The following is a 24,868-nucleotide window of genomic DNA, read 5'->3' as shown; positions in this document are numbered from 1 at the left end:
ACAAGGTGAGAGAGAGAGAGCGAGAGAGACACACAAGGTGAGAGAGAGAGAGCGAGAGAGACACACAAGGCGAGAGAGAGAAAGAGAGAGAGCGAGAGACACAAGATGAGAGCGAGAGCCACACAAGGCGAGAGAGAGCGACACACACACACACAAGGCGAGAGAGAGAGAGCGAGACACACACAAGGCGAGAGCGAAAAACACAAGGCGAGAGAGAGCGAGAGAGAGAGCGAGAGACACACAAGGCGAGAGAGAGCGAGAGAGAGAGCGAGAGACACACAAGGCGAGAGAGCGAGAGACACACACACAAGGCGAGAGACACACACACAAGGCGAGAGAGAGAGCGAGACACACACACAAGGCGAGAGAGAGAGCGAGAGAGACACACGGCGAGAGAGAGAGAGCGAGAGAGACACACGGCGAGAGAGAGAGAGCGAGAGAGACACACGGCGAGAGAGAGAGAGCGAGAGACACACACGGCGAGAGAGAGAGAGCGAGAGACACACGGCGAGAGAGAGAGAGCGAGAGAGACACACGGCGAGAGAGAGAGAGCGAGACACACGGCGAGAGAGAGAGCGAGAGAGACACACACGGCGAGGGAGAGAGCGAGAGAGACACACACGGCGAGAGAGAGAGAGAGACACACACACACACACAAGGCGAGAGAGAGAGAGAGAGAGAGAGAGACACACACAAGGCACACACACACACACACACACACAAGGCGAGAGAGAGATAGAGACACACAAGGCGAGAGAGAGAGACACACAAGGCGAGAGAGAGAGACACAAGGCGAGAGAGAGAGACAAACACGGCGAGAGAGAGAGACAAACACGGCGAGAGAGAGAGAGAAACACGGCGAGAGAGAGAGAGAAACACGGCGAGAGAGAGAGACACACACGGCGAGAGAGAGAGACACACACGGCGAGAGAGAGAGAGAGAGACACACACGGCGAGAGAGAGAGAGAGAGACACACACACGGCGAGAGAGAGAGAGAGAGAGACACACACACGGCGAGAGAGAGAGAGAGAGACACACACACGGCGAGAGAGAGAGAAAGACACACACGGCGAGAGAGAGAGACACACACGGCGAGAGAGAGAGAGAGACACACACACGGCGAGAGAGAGAGACACACGGCGAGAGAGAGAGAGAGAGAGACAGAGAGAGACACACGGTGAGAGAGACACACACACGGCGAGAGAGAGACACACACAAGGCGAGAGAGAGACACACACAAGGCGAGAGAGAGAGAGAGAGAGAGAGAGACACACACACACACGGCGAGAGAGAGAGAGAGACACACACGGCGAGAGAGAGAGAGACAAACACAAGGCGAAAGAGAGAGAGAGACACACACAAGGCGAGAGAGAGAGAGAGAGACAGAGACACACAAGGCGAGAGAGAGAGAGAGACACACACACGGCGAGAGAGAGAGAGAGACACACACACGGCGAGAGAGAGAGAAAGACACACACACGGCGAGAGAGAGAGACACACGGCGAGAGAGAGAGAGAGACACACAAGGCGAGAGAGAGAGAGAGAGACACGGCGAGAGAGAGAGAGAGACACACACAAGGCGAGAGAGAGACACACACACGGCGAGAGAGAGAGAGAGACACACACGGTGAGAGAGAGAGAGACACACACGGCGAGAGAGAGAGAGAGACACAAACACGGCGAGAGAGAGAGAGAGAGACACACACACGGCGAGAGAGAGAGAGAGAGACACACGGCGAGAGAGAGAGAGAGACACACAAGGCGAGAGAGAGAGACACGGCGAGAGAGAGAGAGAGAGACACGGCGAGAGAGAGAGAGAGACACACACAAGGCGAGAGAGAGAGACACACACAAGGCGAGAGAGAGACACACACACGGCGAGAGAGAGACACACAAGGCGAGAGAGAGAGAGACACACACACGGCGAGAGAGAGAGAGAGAGAGAGAGACACACACAAGGCACACACACACACACACACAAGGCGAGAGAGAGATAGAGACACACAAGGCGAGAGAGAGAGACACACAAGGCGAGAGAGAGAGACACACAAGGCGAGAGAGAGAGAGACAAACACGGCGAGAGAGAGAGACAAACACGGCGAGAGAGAGAGACAAACACAGCGAGAGAGAGAGAGACAAACACGGCGAGAGAGAGAGACACACACAAGGCGAGAGAGAGAGACACACACACGGCGAGAGAGAGAGAGAGACACACACACAGCGAGAGAGAGAGAGAGACACACACACGGCGAGAGAGAGAGACACACACGGCGAGAGAGAGAGAGAGAGACACACACGGCGAGAGAGAGAGAGAGAGACACACACGGCGAGAGAGAGAGAGACACACACGGCGAGAGAGAGAGAGAGAGACAGAGAGAGACACACGGCGAGAGAGAGACACACACAAGGCGAGAGAGAGACACACACAAGGCGAGAGAGAGAGAGAGACACACACAAGGCGAGAGAGAGAGAGAGACAGAGAGACACACACAAGGCGAGAGAGAGAGAGAGAGAGAGAGACACACACACGGCGAGAGAGAGAGAGAGACACACACAAGGCGAGAGAGAGAGAGACAAACACAAGGCGAAAGAGAGAGAGAGACACACACGGCGAGAGAGAGAGAGCGAGAGAGAGACAGAGAGAGACACACGGCGAGAGAGAGACACACACACGGCGAGAGAGAGAGAGAGACACACACAAGGCGAGAGAGAGAGAGACACACAAGGCGAGAGAGAGAGAGAGAGAGACACACACACGGCGAGAGAGAGAGAGAGACACACACAAGGCGAGAGAGAGAGAGAGAGACACGGCGAGAGAGAGAGAGAGACACACACAAGGCGAGAGAGAGACACACACACGGCGAGAGAGAGAGAGAGACACAAACACGGCGAGAGAGAGAGAGAGAGACACAAACACGGCGAGAGAGAGAGAGAGAGACACACACGGCGAGAGAGAGAGAGAGACACACGGCGAGAGAGAGAGAGAGACACACGGCGAGAGAGAGAGAGAGACACACGGCGAGAGAGAAAGAGAGAGACACACGGCGAGAGAGAGAGACACACACGGCGAGAGAGAGAGAGAGACACACACGGCGAGAGAGAGAGAGAGAGACACACGGCGAGAGAGAGAGAGAGAGAGACACACGGCGAGAGAGAGAGAGAGAGAGAGACACACACACGGCGAGAGAGAGAGAGAGACACATACACGGCGAGAGAGAGAGAGAGACACACGGCGAGCGAGAGAGACACACACACGGCGAGACAGAGAGAGACACACACACGGCGAGACAGAGAGACACACGGCGAGACAGAGAGAGACACACGGCGAGACAGAGAGACACACGGCGAGACAGAGAGAGACACACGGCGAGAGAGACACACACACACGGCGAGACAGAGAGAGACACACGGCGAGACAAAGAGAGACACACGGCGAGACAGAGAGAGACACACGGCGAGACAGAGAGAGACACACGGCGAGACAGAGAGAGACACACGGCGAGAGAGACACACACGGCGAGAGAGAAAGAGAGACACACACACGGCGAGAGAGAGAGAGACACACACACGGCGAGAGAGAGAGACACACACACGGCGAGAGAGAGAGAGACACACACACGGCGAGAGAGAGAGAGACACACGGCGCGAGAGAGAGAGAGAGAGAGACACACGGCGCGAGAGAGAGAGAGAGAGAGAGAGAGAGACACACAGCGAGAGAGAGAGAGACACACACACACACAAGGCGAGAGAGAGAGAGAGAGAGAGACACACACACAAGGCACACACACACACACACACACACACACGGCGAGAGAGAGAGAGAGACACACAAGGCGAGAGAGAGAGACACACAAGGCGAGAGAGAGAGAGACACGAAGAGAGAGAGACAAACACGGCGAGAGAGAGAGACAAACACGGCGAGAGAGAGAGAGACACACACAAGGCGAGAGAGAGAGACACACACAAGGCGAGAGAGAGAGACACACGGCGAGAGAGACACACACACGGCGAGAGAGAGAGAGAGACACACACACGGCGAGACAGAGAGAGACACACGGCGAGACAGAGAGACACACGGCGAGAGAGACACACACACGGCGAGAGAGAGAGACACACACAAGGCGAGAGAGAGAGAGAGACACGGCGAGAGAGAGAGAGAGACACACACACGGCGAGAGAGAGAGAGACACACACGGCGAGAGAGAGAGAGACACACACACACACGGCGAGAGAGAGAGAGAGAGACACACAAGGCGAGAGAGAGAGACACACACACAAGGCGAGAGAGAGACACACACACAAGGCGAGAGAGAGCGAGAGCGAGAGACACACACACATAGAGAGACACACACACACACGGCGAGAGAGAGAGACACACAAGGCGAGAGAGAGACACACACACAAGGCGAGAGAGAGACACACACACACACAAGGCGAGAGAGAGAGCGAGAGACACACAGCGAGAGAGAGAGAGACACACACACACACAAGGCGAGAGAGAGAGAGAGAGAGAGACACACACACAAGGCACACACACACAAGGCACACACACACACACACACACACACACGGCGAGAGAGAGAGAGAGACACACAAGGCGAGAGAGAGAGACACACAAGGCGAGAGAGAGAGAGACACAAGGCGAGAGAGAGAGACAAACACGGCGAGAGAGAGAGACAAACACGGCGAGAGAGAGAGAGACACACACAAGGCGAGAGAGAGAGACACACACAAGGCGAGAGAGAGAGACACACGGCGAGAGAGACACACACACGGCGAGAGAGAGAGAGAGACACACACACGGCGAGACAGAGAGAGACACACGGCGAGACAGAGAGACACACGGCGAGAGAGACACACACACGGCGAGAGAGAGAGAGAGACACACACAAGGCGAGAGAGAGAGAGAGAGAGAGAGAGAGAGAAAGCGAGACACACACACAAAAGACACACGGCGAGAGAGAGAGAGACACGGCGAGAGAGAGAGAGAGAGAGACACACACACGGCGAGAGAGAGAGAGACACACACGGCGAGAGAGAGAGAGAGACACACACACACACGAGAGAGAGAGAGACACACAAGGCGAGAGAGAGAGACACACACACAAGGCGAGAGAGAGACACACACACAAGGCGAGAGAGAGAGCGAGAGCGAGAGACACACACACATGGCGAGAGAGAGAAAGACACACGGCGAGAGAGAGAGAGACACACACACGGCGAGAGAGAGAGACACACACAAGGCGAGAGAGCGAGCGAGAAACACACACACAAGGCGAGAGAGAGAGCGAGACACACACAAGGCGAGAGAGAGAGCGAGACACACACAAGGCGAGAGAGAGAGCGAGACACACACAAGGCGAGAGAGAGAGCGAGAAACACAAGGCGAGAGAGAGAGCGAGAGACACAAGGCGAGAGAGAGAGCGAGACACACACACAAGGCGAGAGAGAGAGCGAGACACACACACAAGGCGAGAGAGAGAGCGAGAGACACACACAAGTTGAGAGAGAGAGCGAGACACACAAGGCGAGAGAGAGAGCGAGACACACACACAAAAGGCGAGAGAGAGAGAGACACACACACACGGCGAGAGAGAGAGCGAGACACACACACAAGGCGAGAGAGAGAGCGAGACACACATACAAGGCGAGAGAGAGCGAGAGACACACACACACGGCGAGAGAGAGAGAGCGAGACACACACAAGGCGAGAGAGAGAGCGAGACACACACAAGGCGAGAGAGAGAGCGAGACACACACAAGGCGAGAGCGAAAGACACAAGGCGAGAGAGAGCGAGAGAGAGAGCGAGAGAGAGACACAAGGTGAGAGAGAGAGAGAGCGAGAGAGAGATCAAGGTGAGAGAGAGAGAGCGAGAGAGAGAGCGACACACAAGGTGAGAGAGAGCGAGAGAGACACACAAGGTGAGAGAGAGAGCGAGAGAGACACACAAGGCGAGAGAGAGAGCGAGAGAGAGACACAAGGCGAGAGAGAGAAAGAGAGAGAGCGAGAGACACACACAAGGCAAGAGAGAGAAAGAGCGAGAGCGAGAGACACAAGATGAGAGCGAGAGACCCACACAAGGCAAGAGAGAGAAAGAGCGAGAGCGAGAGACACAAGATGAGAGCGAGAGACCCACACAAGGCGAGAGAGAGCGAGAGACCCACACAAGGCGAGAGAGAGCGAGAGACACAAAAGGCGAGAGAGAGCGAGAGAGACACAAGGTGAGAGAGAGAGAGAGCGAGAGAGAGCGAGAGAGAGACACAAGGTGAGAGAGAGAGAGCGAGAGAGAGAGCGAGACACAAGGTGAGAGAGAGAGAGCGAGAGAGAGCGAGAGAGAGACACAAGGTGAGAGAGAGAGAGCGAGAGAGAGCGAGAGAGAGACACAAGGTGAGAGAGAGAGAGAGCGAGAGAGAGATCAAGGTGAGAGAGAGAGCGAGAGAGAGAGCGACACACAAGGTGAGAGAGAGCGAGAGAGACACACAAGGTGAGAGAGAGAGCGAGAGAGACACACAAGGCGAGAGAGAGAGCGAGAGAGAGACACAAGGCGAGAGAGAGAAAGAGAGAGAGCGAGAGACACAAGATGAGAGCGAGAGACACACACAAGGCAAGAGAAAGAGCGAGAGCGAGAGACACAAGATGAGAGCGAGAGACCCACACAAGGCGAGAGAGAGAGACACACACACGGCGAGAGAGAGAGACACACACGGCGAGAGAGAGAGAGAGAGACACACACACGGCGAGAGAGAGAGAGAGAGACACACACGGCGAGAGAGAGAGAGAGAGACAGAGAGAGACACACACAAGGCGAGAGAGAGACACACACAAGGCGAGAGAGAGAGAGAGAGACACACACAAGGCGAGAGAGAGAGAGAGACAGAGAGACACACACAAGGCGAGAGAGAGAGAGAGAGAGAGAGAGAGACACACACACACGGCGAGAGAGAGAGAGAGACACACACAAGGCGAGAGAGAGAGAGACAAACACAAGGCGAAAGAGAGAGAGAGACACACACACGGCGAGAGAGAGAGAGCGAGAGAGAGACAGAGAGAGACACACGGCGAGAGAGAGACACACACACGGCGAGAGAGAGAGAGAGACACACACAAGGCGAGAGAGAGAGAGAGAGACAGAGACACACAAGGCGAGAGAGAGAGAGAGAGAGAGAGAGACACACACACGGCGAGAGAGAGAGAGAGACACACACAAGGCGAGAGAGAGAGAGACACACACAAGGCGAGAGAGAGAGAGAGAGACACGGCGAGAGAGAGAGAGAGACACACACAAGGCGAGAGAGAGACACACACACGGCGAGAGAGAGAGAGAGACACACACGGCGAGCGAGAGAGAGAGAGACACAAACACGGCGAGAGAGAGAGAGAGACACACACACGGCGAGAGAGAGAGACACACGGCGAGAGAGAGAGAGAGACACACGGCGAGAGAGAGAGAGAGACACACACGGCGAGAGAGAGAGAGAGAGAGACACACACACGGCGAGAGAGAGAGAGAGACACATACACGGCGAGAGAGAGAGAGAGACACAAACACGGCGAGAGAGAGAGAGAGACACACACACGGCGAGAGAGAGAGACACACGGCGAGAGAGAGAGAGAGACACACGGCGAGAGAGAGAGAGAGACACACACGGCGAGAGAGAGAGAGAGAGAGACACACACACGGCGAGAGAGAGAGAGAGACACATACACGGCGAGAGAGAGAGAGACACACGGCGAGCGAGAGAGACACACACACGGCGAGACAGAGAGAGACACACGGCGAGACAGAGAGAGACACACGGCGAGACAGAGAGAGACACACGGCGAGACAGAGAGAGACACACGGCGAGACAGAGAGAGACACACGGCGAGACAGAGAGAGACACACGGCGAGAGAGACACACACACGGCGAGACAGAGAGAGACACACGGCGAGACAGAGAGAGACACACGGCGAGACAGAGAGAGACACACGGCGAGACAGAGAGAGACACACGGCGAGACAGAGAGAGACACACGGCGAGACAGAGAGAGACACACGGCGAGACAGAGAGAGACACACGGCGAGACAGAGAGAGACACACGGCGAGACAGAGAGAGACACACGGCGAGAGAGACACACACGGCGAGAGAGAAAGAGAGACACACACACGGCGAGAGAGAGAGAGACACACACACGGCGAGAGAGAGAGAGAGAGAGAGACACACGGCGCGCGAGAGAGAGATAGAGAGACACACACACACACGGCGAGAGAGAGAGAAACAAGGCGAGAGAGAGACACACACACAAGGCGAGAGAGAGACACACACACACAAGGCGAGAGAGAGAGCGAGAGACACACAGCGAGAGAGAGAGAGACACACACACACACAAGGAGAGAGAGAGAGAGAGAGAGAGAGAGACACACACACAAGGCACACACACACACACGGCGAGAGAGAGAGAGAGACACACAAGGCGAGAGAGAGAGACACACAAGGCGAGAGAGAGAGAGACAAACACGGCGAGAGAGAGAGACAAACACGGCGAGAGAGAGAGACAAACACGGCGAGAGAGAGAGAGAGACAAACACGGCGAGAGAGAGAGAGAGACAAACACGGCGAGAGAGAGAGAGAGACAAACACGGCGAGAGAGAGAGAGAGACAAACACGGCGAGAGAGAGAGAGAGACACACGGCGAGAGAGAGAGACACACGGCGAGAGAGACACACACACGGCGAGAGAGAGAGAGAGAGAGAGAGAGAGAGAGAGAGAGAGAGAGAGAGAGAGAGAGAGAGAGAGAGAGAGAGAGAGAGACACGGCGAGAGAGAGAGAGAGACACACACACGGCGAGAGAGAGAGAGACACACACGGCGAGAGAGAGAGAGACACACACACACACACACAAGGCGAGAGAGAGAGAGAGAGACACAAGGCGAGAGAGAGAGACACACACACAAGGCGAGAGAGAGACACACACACAAGGCGAGAGAGAGAGCGAGAGCGAGAGACACACACACATGGCGAGAGAGAGAAAGACACACGGCGAGAGAGAGAGAGACACACACACGGCGAGAGAGAGAGACACACACAAGGCGAGAGAGCGAGCGAGAAACACACACACAAGGCGAGAGAGAGAGCGAGACACACACAAGGCGAGAGAGAGAGCGAGACACACACAAGGCGAGAGAGAGAGCGAGACACACACAAGGCGAGAGAGAGAGCGAGAGACACAAGGCGAGAGAGAGAGCGAGAGACACAAGGCGAGAGAGAGAGCGAGACACACACACAAGGCGAGAGAGAGAGCGAGAGACACACACAAGTTGAGAGAGAGAGCGAGACACACAAGGCGAGAGAGAGAGCGAGACACACACACACAAGGCGAGAGAGAGAGAGACACACACACACGGCGAGAGAGAGAGCGAGACACACACACAAGGCGAGAGAGAGAGCGAGACACACATACAAGGCGAGAGAGAGCGAGAGACACACACACACACAAGGCGAGAGAGAGAGCGAGACACACACAAGGCGAGAGAGAGAGCGAGACACACACAAGGCGAGAGCGAAAGACACAAGGCGAGAGAGAGCGAGAGAGAGAGCGAGAGAGAGACACAAGGTGAGAGAGAGAGAGAGCGAGAGAGAGATCAAGGTGAGAGAGAGAGAGCGAGAGAGAGAGCGACACACAAGGTGAGAGAGAGCGAGAGAGACACACAAGGTGAGAGAGAGAGCGAGAGAGACACACAAGGCGAGAGAGAGAGCGAGAGAGACACACAAGGCGAGAGAGAGAGCGAGAGAGAGACACAAGGCGAGAGAGAGAAAGAGAGAGAGCGAGAGACACAAGATGAGAGCGAGAGACACACACAAGGCAAGAGAGAGAAAGAGCGAGAGCGAGAGACACAAGATGAGAGCGAGAGACCCACACAAGGCGAGAGAGAGCGAGAGACCCACACAAGGCGAGAGAGAGCGAGAGACACAAAAGGCGAGAGAGAGCGAAAGAGACACAAGGTGAGAGAGAGAGAGAGCGAGAGACACAAGGCGAGAGAGAGCGAGAGAGAGAGCGAGACACAAGGTGAGAGAGAGAGAGCGAGAGAGAGCGAGAGAGAGACACAAGGTGAGAGAGAGAGAGCGAGAGAGAGCGAGAGAGAGACACAAGGTGAGAGAGAGAGAGAGAGAGAGAGAGATCAAGGTGAGAGAGAGAGAGCAAGAGAGAGAGCGACACACAAGGTGAGAGAGAGCGAGAGAGACACACAAGGTGAGAGAGAGCGAGAGAGACACACAAGGTGAGAGAGAGAGCGAGAGAGACACACAAGGCGAGAGAGAGAGCGAGAGAGACACAAGGCGAGAGAGAGAAAGAGAGAGAGCGAGAGACACAAGATGAGAGCGAGAGACACACACAAGGCAAGAGAAAGAGCGAGAGCGAGAGACACAAGATGAGAGCGAGAGACCCACACAAGGCGAGAGAGAGCGAGAGACCCACACAAGGCGAGAGAGAGCGAGAGACACAAAAGGCGAGAGAGAGCGAGAGAGACACAAGGTGAGAGAGAGAGAGAGCGAGAGAGAGCGAGAGAGAGCGAGAGAGAGCGAGAGAGAGAGACACAAGGTGAGAGAGAGAGCGAGAGAGAGCGAGAGAGAGAGAGCGACACAAGGTGAGAGAGAGAGAGCGAGAGAGACACACAAGGTGAGAGAGAGAGAGCGAGAGAGACACACAAGGCGAGAGAGAGAAAGAGAGAGAGCGAGAGACACAAGATGAGAGCGAGAGCCACACAAGGCGAGAGAGAGCGACACACACACACAAGGCGAGAGAGAGAGCGAGAGAGACACAAGGCGAGAGAGAGAGAGCGAGAGAGACACAAGGCGAGAGAGAGAGAGCGAGACACACACAAGGCGAGAGAGAGCGAGAGAGAGAGCGAGAGACACACAAGGCGAGAGAGAGCGAGAGACACACACACAAGGCGAGAGACACACACAAGGCGAGAGAGAGAGCGAGACACACACACAAGGCGAGAGAGAGAGCGAGAGACACACAAGGCGAGAGAGAGAGCGAGAGACACACAAGGCGAGAGAGAGAGCGAGAGACACACAAGGAGAGAGAGAGAGCGAGAGACACACACAAGGCGAGAGAGAGAGCGAGAGACACACACAAGGCGAGAGAGAGAGCGAGAGACACACACAAGGCGAGAGAGAGAGAGCAAGACACAAGGCGAGAGAGAGAGCGAGACACACACACAAGGCGAGAGAGAGAGCGAGACACACACACAAGGCGAGAGAGAGAGCGAGACACACACACAAGGCGAGAGAGAGAGCGAGAGACACACACACGGCGAGAGAGAGAGCGAGAGACACACACACACACAAGGCGAGAGAGAGAGCGAGAGACACACAAGGCGAGAGAGAGAGCGAGAGACACACAAGGCGAGAGAGAGAGCGAGAGACACACACAAGGCGAGAGAGAGCGACACACACACAAGGCGAGAGAGAGAGAGCGAGACACAAGGCGAGAGAGAGAGCGAGACACACACAAGGCGAGAGCGAAAGACACAAGGCGAGAGAGAGCGAGAGAGAGAGCGAGAGAGAGAGACACAAGGTGAGAGAGAGAGAGCGAGAGAGCGAGAGAGAGACACAAGGTGAGAGAGAGAGAGCGAGAGAGAGACACAAGGTGAGAGAGAGCGAGAGAGAGCGAGAGAGAGACAGCGAGAGAGAGCGAGAGAGAGACACAAGGTGAGAGAGCGAGAGAGAGACACAAGGTGAGAGAGAGAGAGCGAGAGAGAGAGCGACACACAAGGTGAGAGAGAGAGAGCGAGAGAGAGAGCGACACACAAGGTGAGAGAGAGAGAGCGAGAGAGAGAGCGACACACAAGGTGAGAGAGAGCGAGAGAGACACACAAGGTGAGAGAGAGAGCGAGAGAGACACACAAGGTGAGAGAGAGAGCCACACAAGGTGAGAGAGAGAGCCACACAAGGTGAGAGAGAGAGCGAGAGAGACACACAAGGTGAGAGAGAGAGCGAGAGAGACACACAAGGTGAGAGAGAGAGCGAGAGAGACACACAAGGCGAGAGAGAGAAAGAGAGAGAGCGAGAGACACAAGATGAGAGCGAGAGACCCACACAAGGCGAGAGAGAGCGAGAGACCCACACAAGGCGAGAGAGAGCGAGAGACCCACACAAGGCGAGAGAGAGCGAGAGACCCACACAAGGCGAGAGAGAGCGAGAGACCCACACAAGGCGAGAGAGAGCGAGAGAGACACACAAGGTGAGAGAGAGAGAGCGAGAGAGAGCGAGAGAGAGCGAGAGAGACACAAGGTGAGAGAGAGCGAGAGAGAGCGAGAGAGAGCGACACACAAGGTGAGAGAGAGACCAAGAGAGACACACAAGGTGAGAGCGAAAAACACAAGGCGAGAGAGAGCGAGAGAGAGAGCGAGCGAGAGACACACAAGGCGAGAGAGAGCGAGAGAGAGAGCGAGAGACACACAAGGCGAGAGAGAGCGAGAGACACACAAGGCGAGAGAGAGCGAGAGAGAGACACAAGGCGAGAGAGAGAGAGCGAGAGAGAGACAAGGTGAGAGAGAGAGAGCGAGAGAGAGAGCGACACACAAGGTGAGAGAGAGAGAGCGAGAGAGACACACAAGGTGAGAGAGAGCGAGAGAGACACACAAGGTGAGAGAGAGAGCCACACAAGGTGAGAGAGAGAGCGAGAGAGCCACACAAGGTGAGAGAGAGAGCGAGAGAGCCACACAAGGTGAGAGAGAGAGCGAGAGAGACACACAAGGTGAGAGAGAGAGCGAGAGAGACACACAAGGCGAGAGAGAGAAAGAGAGAGCGAGAGACACAAGATGAGAGCGAGAGCCACACAAGGCGAGAGAGAGCGACACACACACAAGGCGAGAGAGAGAGCGAGAGAGACACAAGGCGAGAGAGAGAGCGAGAGAGACACACACAAGGCGAGAGCGAAAGACACAAGGCGAGAGAGAGCGAGAGACACACAAGGCAAGAGAGAGCGAGAGACACACACAAGACGAGAGAGAGAAAGAGCGAGAGCGAGAGACAAGATGAGAGCGAGAGACCCACACAAGGCGAGAGAGAGCGAGAGACCCACACAAGGCGAGAGAGAGCGAGAGACCCACACAAGGCGAGAGACACACACACGGCGAGAGAGAGCGAGAGACACAGACAAGGCGAGAGACACACACACGGCGAGAGAGAGCGAGAGACACACACAAGGTGAGAGAGAGCGAGAGAGAGAGCGAGAGACACACAAGGCGAGAGAGAGCGAGAGAGAGAGAGCGAGAGACACACAAGGCGAGAGAGAGAGAGAGAGCGAGAGACACACAAGGCGAGAGAGAGAGAGCGAGAGACACACAAGGCGAGAGAGAGAGAGCGAGAGAGAGCGAGCGAGCGAGAGCGAGAGAGAGCGACACACAAGGCGAGAGAGAGCGAGCGCGACACACAAGGCGAGAGAGAACGAGCGAGAGACACACACAAGGCGAGAGAGAGCGAGCGAGAGACACACACAAGGCGAGAGAGAGCGAGCGACACACACAAGGCGAGAGAGAGAAAGAGAGAGAGCGAGAGACAAGATGAGAGCGAGAGACCCACACAAGGCGAGAGAGAGCGAGAGACCCACACAAGGCGAGAGAGAGCGAGAGACACACACACAAGGCGAGAGAGAGCGAGAGACACACACGAGGTGAGAGAGAGCGAGAGACACACACGAGGCGAGAGAGAGCGAGAGACCCACACGGCGAGAGAGAGCGAGAGACCCACACGGCGAGAGAGAGCGAGAGACCCACACGGCGAGAGAGAGCGAGAGACCCACACGGCGAGAGAGAGCGAGAGACCCACACGGCGAGAGAGAGCGAGAGACCCACACGGCGAGAGAGAGCGAGAGACCCACACGGCGAGAGAGAGCGAGAGACCCACACGGCGAGAGAGAGCGAGAGACCCACACGGCGAGAGAGAGCGAGAGACCCACACGGCGAGAGAGAGCGAGAGACCCACACGGCGAGAGAGAGCGAGAGACCCACACAAGGCGAGAGAGAGCGAGAGACCCACACAAGGCGAGAGAGAGCGAGAGACCCACACAAGGCGAGAGACACACACACGGCGAGAGAGAGCGAGAGACACAGACAAGGCGAGAGACACACACACGGCGAGAGAGAGCGAGAGACACACACAAGGTGAGAGAGAGCGAGAGAGAGAGCGAGAGACACACAAGGCGAGAGAGAGCGAGAGAGAGAGAGAGCGAGAGACACACAAGGTGAGAGAGAGCGAGAGACACACAAGGTGAGAGAGAGCGAGAGAGAGAGCGAGAGACCCACACGGCGAGAGAGAGCGAGAGACCCACACGGCGAGAGAGAGCGAGAGACCCACACGGCGAGAGAGAGCGAGAGACCCACACGGCGAGAGAGAGCGAGAGACCCACACGGCGAGAGAGAGCGAGAGACCCACACGGCGAGAGAGAGCGAGAGACCCACACGGCGAGAGAGAGCGAGAGACCCACACGGCGAGAGAGAGCGAGAGACCCACACGGCGAGAGAGAGCGAGAGACACACACGGCGAGAGAGAGCGAGAGACCCACACGGCGAGAGAGAGCGAGAGACACACACGGCGAGAGAGAGCGAGAGACACACACAAGGCGAGAGAGAGCGAGAGACACACACAAGGCGAGAGACACACACACAAGGCGAGAGACACACACACACAAGGCGAGAGAGAGAGAGAGAGCGAGAGACACACAAGGCGAGAGAGAGAGAGCGAGAGACACACAAGGCGAGAGAGAGAGAGCGAGAGAGAGCGAGCGAGCGAGAGCGAGAGAGAGCGACACACAAGGCGAGAGAGAGCGAGCGCGACACACAAGGCGAGAGAGAACGAGCGAGAGACACACACAAGGCGAGAGAGAGCGAGCGAGAGACACACACAAGGCGAGAGAGAGCGAGCGACACACACAAGGCGAGAGAGAGAAAGAGAGAGAGCGAGAGACAAGATGAGAGCGAGAGACCCACACAAGGCGAGAGAGAGCGAGAGACACACACACAAGGCGAGAGAGAGCGAGAGACACACACGAGGCGAGAGAGAGCGAGAGACCCACACGGCGAGAGAGAGCGAGAGACCCACACGGCGAGAGAGAGCGAGAGACCCACACGGCGAGAGAGAGCGAGAGACCCACACGGCGAGAGAGAGCGAGAGACCCACACGGCGAGAGAGAGCGAGAGACCCACACGGCGAGAGAGAGCGAGAGACCCACACGGCGAGAGAGAGCGAGAGACCCACACGGCGAGAGAGAGCGAGAGACCCACACGGCGAGAGAGAGCGAGAGACCCACACGGCGAGAGAGAGCGAGAGACCCACACGGCGAGAGAGAGCGAGAGACCCACACGGCGAGAGAGAGCGAGAGACCCACACGGCGAGAGAGAGCGAGAGACACACACGGCGAGAGAGAGCGAGAGACACACACAAGGCGAGAGAGAGCGAGAGACACACACAAGGCGAGAGAGAGCGAGAGACACACACAAGGCGAGAGACACACACACAAGGCGAGAGACACACACACACAAGGCGAGAGAGAGCGAGAGACACACAAGGCGAGAGCGAAAGACACAAGGCGAGAGAGAGAGAGCGAGAGACACACAAGGCGAGAGAGAGCGAGAGAGAGAGCGAGAGACACAAGGTGAGAGAGAGAGAGCGAGAGAGAGCGAGAGACACACAAGGCGAGAGAGAGAGAGCGAGAGCGAGCGAGAGAGAGCGAGAGCGAGAGAGAGCGAGAGCGAGAGAGAGCGAGAGAGAGCGAGAGAGAGCGAGAGCGAGCGAGAGCGAGAGAGAGCGAGAGAGAGCGAGAGAGAGCGAGAGCGAGAGAGAGCGAGAGAGAGCGAGAGAGAGCGCGAGAGAGAGCGAGCGAGCGACACACACAAGGCGAGAGAGCGAGAGACACACACAAGGCGAGAGAGAGCGAGCGAGAGACACACACAAGGCGAGAGAGAGCGAGCGAGAGACACACACAAGGCGAGAGAGAGCGAGCGAGAGACACACACAAGGCGAGAGAGAGCGAGCGAGAGACACACACAAGGCGAGAGAGAGCGAGCGAGCGACACACACAAGGCGAGAGAGAGCGAGCGAGCGACACACACAAGGCGAGAGAGAGCGAGCGAGCGACACACACAAGGCGAGAGAGAGCGAGAGACACACAAGGCGAGAGACACACACAAGGCGAGAGACACACACACAAGGCGAGAGACACACACAAGGCGAGAGACACACACACAAGGCGAGAGACACACACACAAGGCGAGAGAGAGCGAGAGACACACACACAAGGCGAGAGAGAGCGAGAGACACACACACACAAGGCGAGAGAGAGCGAGAGACACACACACAAGGCGAGAGAGAGCGAGAGACACACACACAAGGCGAGAGAGAGCGAGAGACACACACACAAGGCGAGAGAGAGCGAGAGACACACACACAAGGCGAGAGAGAGCGAGAGACACACACAAGGCGAGAGAGAGCGAGAGACACACACACACAAGGCGAGAGAGAGCGAGAGACACACACACACAAGGCGAGAGAGAGCGAGAGACACACACACAAGGCGAGAGAGAGCGAGAGACACACACAAGGCGAGAGAGAGCGAGAGACACACAAGATGAGAGAGAGCGAGAGACACACAAGATGAGAGAGAGCGAGAGACACACAAGATGAGAGAGAGCGAGAGACACACAAGATGAGAGAGAGCGAGAGACACAAGATGAGAGAGAGCGAGAGACACAGCGAGAAATGGGACAGGGAGAAAAATGTCAATCAGGAGAGAGAACGCCAGAGAGGAGCCTTGGCAGTACAATTAGACATCCAACCAGACAAAGTGTGTTAAGAGAGTCAGACAGGAAGCCAGAGGAGCAGTGTGAAACCATGCTTACAGTATTGGGGTTGGTGAGGTTTCTGGCGTCAGTCAGCCAGCTGCTGAGGTGGTTGTATGTGCTTCTCCTGTGGCACACACAGAAGAGGACATTAGTTACCATGGGACAAAACAGATTGTGCCACATCCTAAGTGGGATCAAAGGTGCGGTGGTGAGATATGGCGACATGTCTGTGGGCCTGTATATAAAACCTTTCACTAATAGAAAAGACGTTCTGACATTAGTTCTTAGTCTGAGGCAAAATTACAGTTTGGAAAAACGGGAGGGCAACAGGATGCAGACTCCATGTTTGCTCAGGTAGAGGGGGGGGCACTTCATTGTATTCATCGGTCTCTTTTCCTCTCCTACTCAAATGTAGGCCTCCAGACACAGACCAACGTTAATTCCAGACAGATGATCTGAAAAGAGTGTGTTGTGTATTGTAGAACAGGCTGAGGGGGCCAGGAAGACTAGGATGAAGTTGACCCTAGAGGCTGATCTGAGGTCAGTTATGAGTTTCTAAACCTAACGGTTTAGTTTAGTAGCATCTGACCCCAGATCTGGACCTACAAGCAGCTACTACCTGGAGCTTCAATGTTCGGACACATTAGTGTGTGTGTGTACCTGGTGATGTCGTCGACCATGAGTGTGTGTGTACTTGGTGATGTCGTCGACCATGAGTGTGTGTGTACCTGGTGATGTCGTCGACCATGAGTGTGCGTGTACTTGGTGATGTCGTCGACCATGAGTGTGCGTGTACTTGGTGATGTCGTCGACCATGAGTGTGCGTGTACTTGGTGATGTCGTCGACCATGAGTGTGCGTGTACTTGGTGATGTCGTCGACCATGAGTGTGCGTGTACCTGGTGATGTCGTCGACCGCGAGTGTGCGTGTACCTGGTGATGTCGTAGACCGCGAGTGTGCGTGTACCTGGTGATGTCGTAGACCATGAGTGTGTGTGTGTGTGTGTGTGTGTGTGTACCTGGTGATGTCGTCGACCATGAGTGTGTGTGTACTTGGTGATGTCGTCGACCATGAGTGTGTGTGTACTTGGTGATGTCGTCGACCATGAGTGTGTGTGTACTTGGTGATGTCGTCGACCATGAGTGTGTGTGTACTTGGTGATGTCGTCGACCATGAGTGTGTGTGTGTGTGTGTGTGTGTGTGTGTGTGTGTGTGTGTGTGTGTGTGTGTGTGTGTACCTGGTGATGTCGTAGACAATGATTGTGTGTGTGTGTGTGTACCTGGTGATGTCGTAGACCATGATTGTGTGTGTGTGTACCTGGTGATGTCATAGACCATGATTGTGTGTGTGTGTGTGTGTACCAGGTGATGTCGTAGACCATGTGTGTGTGTGTACCTGGTGATGTCGTAGACCATGTGTGTGTGTGTACCTGGTGATGTCGTAGACCATGTGTGTGTGTGTACCTGGTGATGTCGTAGACCATGTTTGTGTGTGTGTACCTGGTGATGTCATAGACCATGATTGTGTGTGTGTGTACCTGGTGATGTCATAGACCATGATTGTGTGTGTGTGTACCTGGTGATGTCGTAGACCATGAGTGTGTGTGTGTGTACCTGGTGATGTCGTAGACCATGAGTGTGTGTGTGTGTGTGTACCTGGTGATGTCGTAGACCATGAGTGTGTGTGTGTGTGTGTGTGTGTGTACCTGGTGATGTCGTAGACCATGAGTGTGTGTGTGTGTGTGTGTGTACCAGGTGATGTCATAGACCATGATTGTGTGTGTGTGTACCTGGTGATGTCGTAGACCATGAGTGTGTGTACCTGGTGATGTCGTAGACCATGATTGTGTGTGTGTACCTGGTGATGTCGTAGACCATGATTGTGTGTGTGTGTACCTGGTGATGTCATAGACCATGATTGTGTGTGTGTGTACCTGGTGATGTCGTAGACCATGAGTGTGTGTGTGTGTACCTGGTGATGTCGTAGACCATGAGTGTGTGCGTGTGTACCTGGTGATGTCATAGACCATGAGTGTGTGTGTGTGTGTGTGTGTGTGTACCTGGTGATGTCGTAGACCATGAGTGTGTGTGTGTGTGTGTGTGTACCAGGTGATGTCATAGACCATGATTGTGTGTGTGTGTACCTGGTGATGTCGTAGACCATGATTGTGTGTGTGTACCTGGTGATGTCGTAGACCATGATTGTGTGTGTGTGTACCTGGTGATGTTGTAGACCGAGATTGTGTGTGTGTACCTGGTGATGTCGTAGACCATGATTGTGTGTGTGTGTACCTGGTGATGTCATAGACCATGATTGTGTGTGTGTGTACCTGGTGATGTCGTAGACCATGAGTGTGTGTGTGTGTGTGTGTGTACCTGGTGATGTCGTAGACCATGAGTGTGTGTGTGTGTGTGTGTGTGTACCTGGTGATGTCGTAGACCATGAGTGTGTGTGTGTGTGTGTGTACCAGGTGATGTCATAGACCATGATTGTGTGTGTGTGTACCTGGTGATGTCGTAGACCATGATTGTGTGTGTGTACCTGGTGATGTCGTAGACCATGATTGTGTGTGTGTGTACCTGGTGATGTCGTAGACCATGATTGTGTGTGTGTACCTGGTGATGTCGTAGACCATGATTGTGTGTGTGTGTGTACCTGGTGATGTCATAGACCATGATTGTGTGTGTGTGTACCTGGTGATGTCGTAGACCATGAGTGTGTGTGTGTGTACCTGGTGATGTCGTAGACCATGAGTGTGTGTGTGTGTGTGTGTGTGTGTGTGTGTGTGTGTGTGTGTGTACCTGGTGATGTCGTAGACCATGAGTGTGTGTGTGTGTGTGTGTACCAGGTGATGTCATAGACCATGATTGTGTGTGCGTGTACCTGGTGATGTCGTAGACCATGATTGTGTGTGTGTACCTGGTGATGTCGTAGACCATGATTGTGTGTGTGTGTACCTGGTGATGTCGTAGACCATGAGTGTGTGTGTGTGTACCTGGTGATGTCGTAGACCATGAGTGTGTGTGTGTGTACCTGGTGATGTCGTAGACCATGAGTGTGTGTGTGTGTACCTGGTGATGTCGTAGACCATGAGTGTGTGTGTGTGTACCTGGTGATGTCGTAGACCATGAGTGTGTGTGTATGTGTGTGTGTGTGTACCAGGTGATGTCGTAGACCATGATTGTGTGTGTGTGTGTGTGTGTGTGTACCAGGTGATGTCATAGACCATGATTGTGTGTGCGTGTACCTGGTGACGTCGTAGACCATGATTGTGTGTGTGTACCTGGTGACGTCGTAGACCATGAGTGTGTATGTGTACCTGGTGACGTCGTAGACCATGAGTGTGTATGTGTACCTGGTGACGTCGTAGACCATGAGTGTTTGTGTGTACCTGGTGACGTCGTAGACCATGAGTGTTTGTGTGTACCTGGTGACGTCGTAGACCATGAGTGTGTGTGTGTGTACCTGGTGATGTCGTAGACCATGAGTGTGTGTGTATGTGTGTGTGTGTGTACCAGGTGATGTCGTAGACCATGATTGTGTGTGTGTGTGTGTGTGTGTACCAGGTGATGTCGTAGACCATGATTGTGTGTGCGTGTACCTGGTGACGTCGTAGACCATGATTGTGTGTGTGTACCTGGTGACGTCGTAGACCATGATTGTGTGTGTGTACCTGGTGACGTCGTAGACCATGAGTGTGTATGTGTACCTGGTGACGTCGTAGACCATGAGTGTGTATGTGTACCTGGTGACGTCGTAGACCATGAGTGTGTGTGTGTACCTGGTGACGTCGTAGACCATGAGTGTGTGTGTGTACCTGGTGACGTCGTAGACCATGAGTGTGTGTGTGTACCTGGTGACGTCGTAGACCATGAGTGTGTGTGTGTACCTGGTGACGTCGTAGACCATGAGTGTGTGTGTGTACCTGGTGACGTCGTAGACCATGAGTGTGTGTGTGTACCTGGTGACGTCGTAGACCATGAGTGTGTGTGTGTACCTGGTGACGTCGTAGACCATGAGTGTGTGTGTGTACCTGGTGACGTCGTAGACCATGAGTGTGTGTGTGTACCTGGTGACGTCGTAGACCATGAGTGTGTGTGTGTACCTGGTGACGTCGTAGACCATGAGTGTGTGTGTGTACCTGGTGACGTCGTAGACCATGAGTGTGTGTGTGTACCTGGTGACGTCGTAGACCATGAGTGTGTGTGTGTACCTGGTGACCTGGTGTGTGTGTGTACCTGGTGACGTCGTAGACCATGAGTGTGTGTGTGTACCTGGTGACGTCGTAGACCATGAGTGTGTGTGTGTACCTGGTGACGTCGTAGACCATGAGTGTGTGTGTGTACCTGGTGACGTCGTAGACCATGAGTGTGTGTGTGTACCCGGTGACGTCGTAGACCATGAGTGTGTGTGTGTACCCGGTGACGTCGTAGACCATGAGTGTGTGTGTGTACCCGGTGACGTCGTAGACCATGATGTGTGTGTGTGTACCCGGTGACGTCGTAGACCATGAGTGTGTGTGTGTACCCGGTGACGTCGTAGACCATGAGTGTGTGTGTGTACCCGGTGACGTCGTAGACCATGAGTGTGTGTGTGTACCCGGTGACGTCGTAGACCATGAGTGTGTGTGTGTACCCGGTGACGTCGTAGACCATGAGTGTGTGTGTGTACCCGGTGACGTCGTAGACCATGAGTGTGTGTGTGTACCCGGTGACGTCGTAGACCATGAGTGTGTGTGTGTACCCGGTGACGTCGTAGACCATGAGTGTGTGTGTGTACCCGGTGACGTCGTAGACCATGAGTGTGTGTGTGTACCCGGTGACGTCGTAGACCATGAGTGTGTGTGTGTACCCGGTGACGTCGTAGACCATGAGTGTGTGTGTGTTCCCGGTTGACGTCGTAGACCATGAGTGTGTGTGTGTTCCCGGTTGACGTCGTAGACCATGAGTGTGTGTGTGTTCCCGGTTGACGTCGTAGACCATGAGTGTGTGTGTGTTGACCCATGAGTGTGTGTGTGTTCCCGGTTGACGTCGTAGACCATGAGTGTGTGTGTGTTCCCGGTTGACGTCGTAGACCATGAGTGTGTGTGTGTGTTCCCGGTTGTGTGTTCCCGGTTGACGTCGTAGACCATGAGTGTGTGTGTGTTCCCGGTTGACGTCGTAGACCATGAGTGTGTGTGTGTTCCCGGTTGACGTCGTAGACCATGAGTGTGTGTGTGTTCCCGGTTGACGTCGTAGACCATGAGTGTGTGTGTGTTCCCGGTTGACGTCGTAGACCATGAGTGTGTGTGTGTTCCCGGTTGACGTCGTAGACCATGAGTGTGTGTGTGTTCCCGGTTGACGTCGTAGACCATGAGTGTGTGTGTGTTCCCGGTTGACGTCGTAGACCATGATTGTGTGTGTGTGTACCTGGTGACGTCGTAGACCATGATTGTGTGTGTGTGTAGACCATGAGTGTGTGTGTGTTCCCGGTTGACGTCGTAGACCATGAGTGTGTGTGTGTTCCCGGTTGACGTCGTAGACCATGAGTGTGTGTGTGTTCCCGGTTGACGTCGTAGACCATGAGTGTGTGTGTGTTCCCGTTGACCCATGAGTGTGTGTGTGTACCCGGTGACGTCGTAGACCATGAGTGTGTGTGTGTACCCGGTGACGTCGTAGACCATGGTTGTGTGTACCCGGTGACGTCGTAGACCATGAGTGTGTGTGTGTACCCGGTGACGTCGTAGACCATGAGTGTGTGTGTGTACCCGTGACGTCGTAGACCATGAGTGTGTGTGTGTACCCGGTGACCCGAGTGTGTGTGTGTACCCGGTGACGACCATGAGTGTGTGTGTGTTCCCGGTTGACGTCGTAGACCATGAGTGTGTGTGTGTTCCCGGTTGACCATGAGTGTGTGTGTGTTCCCGTTGACGTCGTAGACCATGAGTGTGTGTGTGTTCCCGGTTGACGTCGTAGACCATGAGTGTGTGTGTGTTCCCGGTTGACGTCGTAGACCATGAGTGTGTGTGTGTTCCCGGTTGACGTCGTAGACCATGAGTGTGTGTGTGTACCTGGTGACGTCGTAGACCATGATTGTGTGTGTGTGTACCTGGTGACGTCGTAGACCATGATTGTGTGTGTGTGTACCTGGTGACGTCGTAGACCATGAGTGTGTGTGTGTACCTGGTGACGTCGTAGACCATGAGTGTGTGTGTGTACCTGGTGACGTCGTAGACCATGAGTGTGTGTGTGTACCTGGTGACGTTGTAGACCATGAGTGTGTGTGTGTGTGTGTACCTGGTGACGTCGTAGACCATGAGTGTGTGTGTGTGTGTGTACCTGGTGACGTTGTAGACCATGAGTGTGTGTGTGTGTGTGTACCTGGTGATGTCGTAGACCATGAGTGTGTGTGTGTGTGTGTGTGTGTACCTGGTGATGTCGTAGACCATGAGTGTGTGTACCTGGTGATGTCGTAGACCATGAGTGTGTGTGTGTGTGTGTACCTGGTGATGTCGTAGACCATGAGTGTGTGTGTGTGTGTACCTGGTGATGTCGTAGACCATGAGTGTGTGTGTGTACCTGGTGATGTCGTAGACCATGAGTGTGTGTGTGTACCTGGTGATGTCGTAGACCATGAGTGTGTGTGTGTACCTGGTGATGTCGTAGACCATGAGTGTGTGTGTGTACCTGGTGATGTCGTAGACCATGAGTGTGTGTGTGTACCTGGTGATGTCGTAGACCATGAGTGTGTGTGTGTGTGTGTGTACCTGGTGATGTCGTAGACCATGAGTGTGTGTGTGTGTGTGTGTGTGTACCTGGTGATGTCGTAGACCATGAGTGTGTGTGTGTGTGTGTGTGTACCTGGTGATGTTGTACACACACACACACAATCATGGTCTACCTGGTGATGTCGTAGACCATGATTGTGTGTGTGTGTACCTGGTGATGTCGTAGACCATGATTGTGTGTGTGTGTACCTGGTGATGTCGTAGACCATGAGTGTGTGTGTGTGTACCTGGTGATGTCATAGACCATGAGTGTGTGTGTGTGTACCTGGTGATGTCATAGACCATGAGTGTGTGTGTGTGTGTGTACCTGGTGATGTCATAGACCATGAGTGTGTGTGTGTGTGTGTACCTGGTGATGTCGTAGACCATGAGTGCGCCCGCGGCCCCCCTGTAGTAACTACGCGTGACAGCCCTGAAGCGCTCCTGGCCCGCCGTGTCCCAGATCTGCAGCTTGATCTTCTGGCCGCTCACCTCGATTATCCTTGTGCCAAACTCCACGCCGATCGTATGGGGGCAGTCCGCCATGACTGGAGGAGACAGAGAGATGGGGAAAAGGCACTGGTTGTTTGGCTAGGCAAGGAGGAATCTAATGAGGTTCCCCTAAATCCTACAGAAATATTTAAATCAAAGATGGCAGTGGAATTAATTAAATCTCACATATTAACAAGAGTCATGAGGAGCCTCAATGGAATGAACCACATCTCCCATCATGCAAGACTGACTCAGTAGACATAACACTTCCTCAGCCTGCCTCGTCTCCTCCCTTCTCTCTGGAGTGTGATTAGATCAGACTGACTCAGTAGACAGAACACTTCCTCAGCCTGCCTCATCTCCTCCCTTCTCTCTGGAGTGTGATTAGATCAGACTGACTCAGTAGACAGAACACTTCCTCAGCCTGCCTCATCTCCTCCCTTCTCTCTGGAGTGTGATTAGATCAGACTGACTCAGTAGACAGAACACTTCCTCAGCCTGCCTCGTCTCCTCCCTTCTCTCTGGAGTGTGATTAGATCAGACTGACTCAGTAGACAGAACACTTCCTCAGCCTGCCTCGTCTCCTCCCTTCTCTCTGGAGTGTGATTAGATCAGACTCACTCAGTAGACAGAACACTTCCTCAGCCTGCCTCATCTCCTCCCTTCTCTCTGGAGTGTGATTAGATCAGACTGACTCAGTAGACAGAACACTTCCTCAGCCTGCCTCGTCTCCTCCCTTCTCTCTGGAGTGTGATTAGATCAGACTCACTCAGTAGACAGAACACTTCCTCAGCCTGCC

At 54.6% G+C, this 24,868-nt stretch overlaps 1 protein-coding gene across 2 annotated transcripts in view; it reads right to left on the bottom strand.

The window, feature by feature from the left end:
* LOC139408630 (ras-related protein Rab-14) overlaps nucleotides 1-24,868 on the bottom strand; it is a 59,314-nt gene that overhangs the window by 16,943 nt on the left and 17,503 nt on the right. Inside the window, exons 4-5 of one of the 2 annotated variants that reach the window (XM_071152743.1) lie at nucleotides 23,906-24,125; nucleotides 16,889-16,955 (exon numbers count right to left, since the gene is read on the bottom strand). In XM_071152743.1, the coding sequence (XP_071008844.1) occupies nucleotides 16,889-16,955; nucleotides 23,906-24,125 (287 nt within the window). The remainder of the gene's footprint in view (nucleotides 1-16,888; nucleotides 16,956-23,905; nucleotides 24,126-24,868) is intronic. The other variant, XM_071152744.1, reaches the window with a different exon arrangement.

The sequence above is a fragment of the Oncorhynchus clarkii genome, chromosome 5 (genome assembly GCF_045791955.1).
Source record: "Oncorhynchus clarkii lewisi isolate Uvic-CL-2024 chromosome 5, UVic_Ocla_1.0, whole genome shotgun sequence".
In the NCBI taxonomy this organism is placed as follows: domain Eukaryota; kingdom Metazoa; phylum Chordata; class Actinopteri; order Salmoniformes; family Salmonidae; genus Oncorhynchus; species Oncorhynchus clarkii.
The sequence above is the reverse complement of the archived record's forward strand: the minus strand, read 5'-3'. Positions and strand labels throughout refer to the sequence as shown.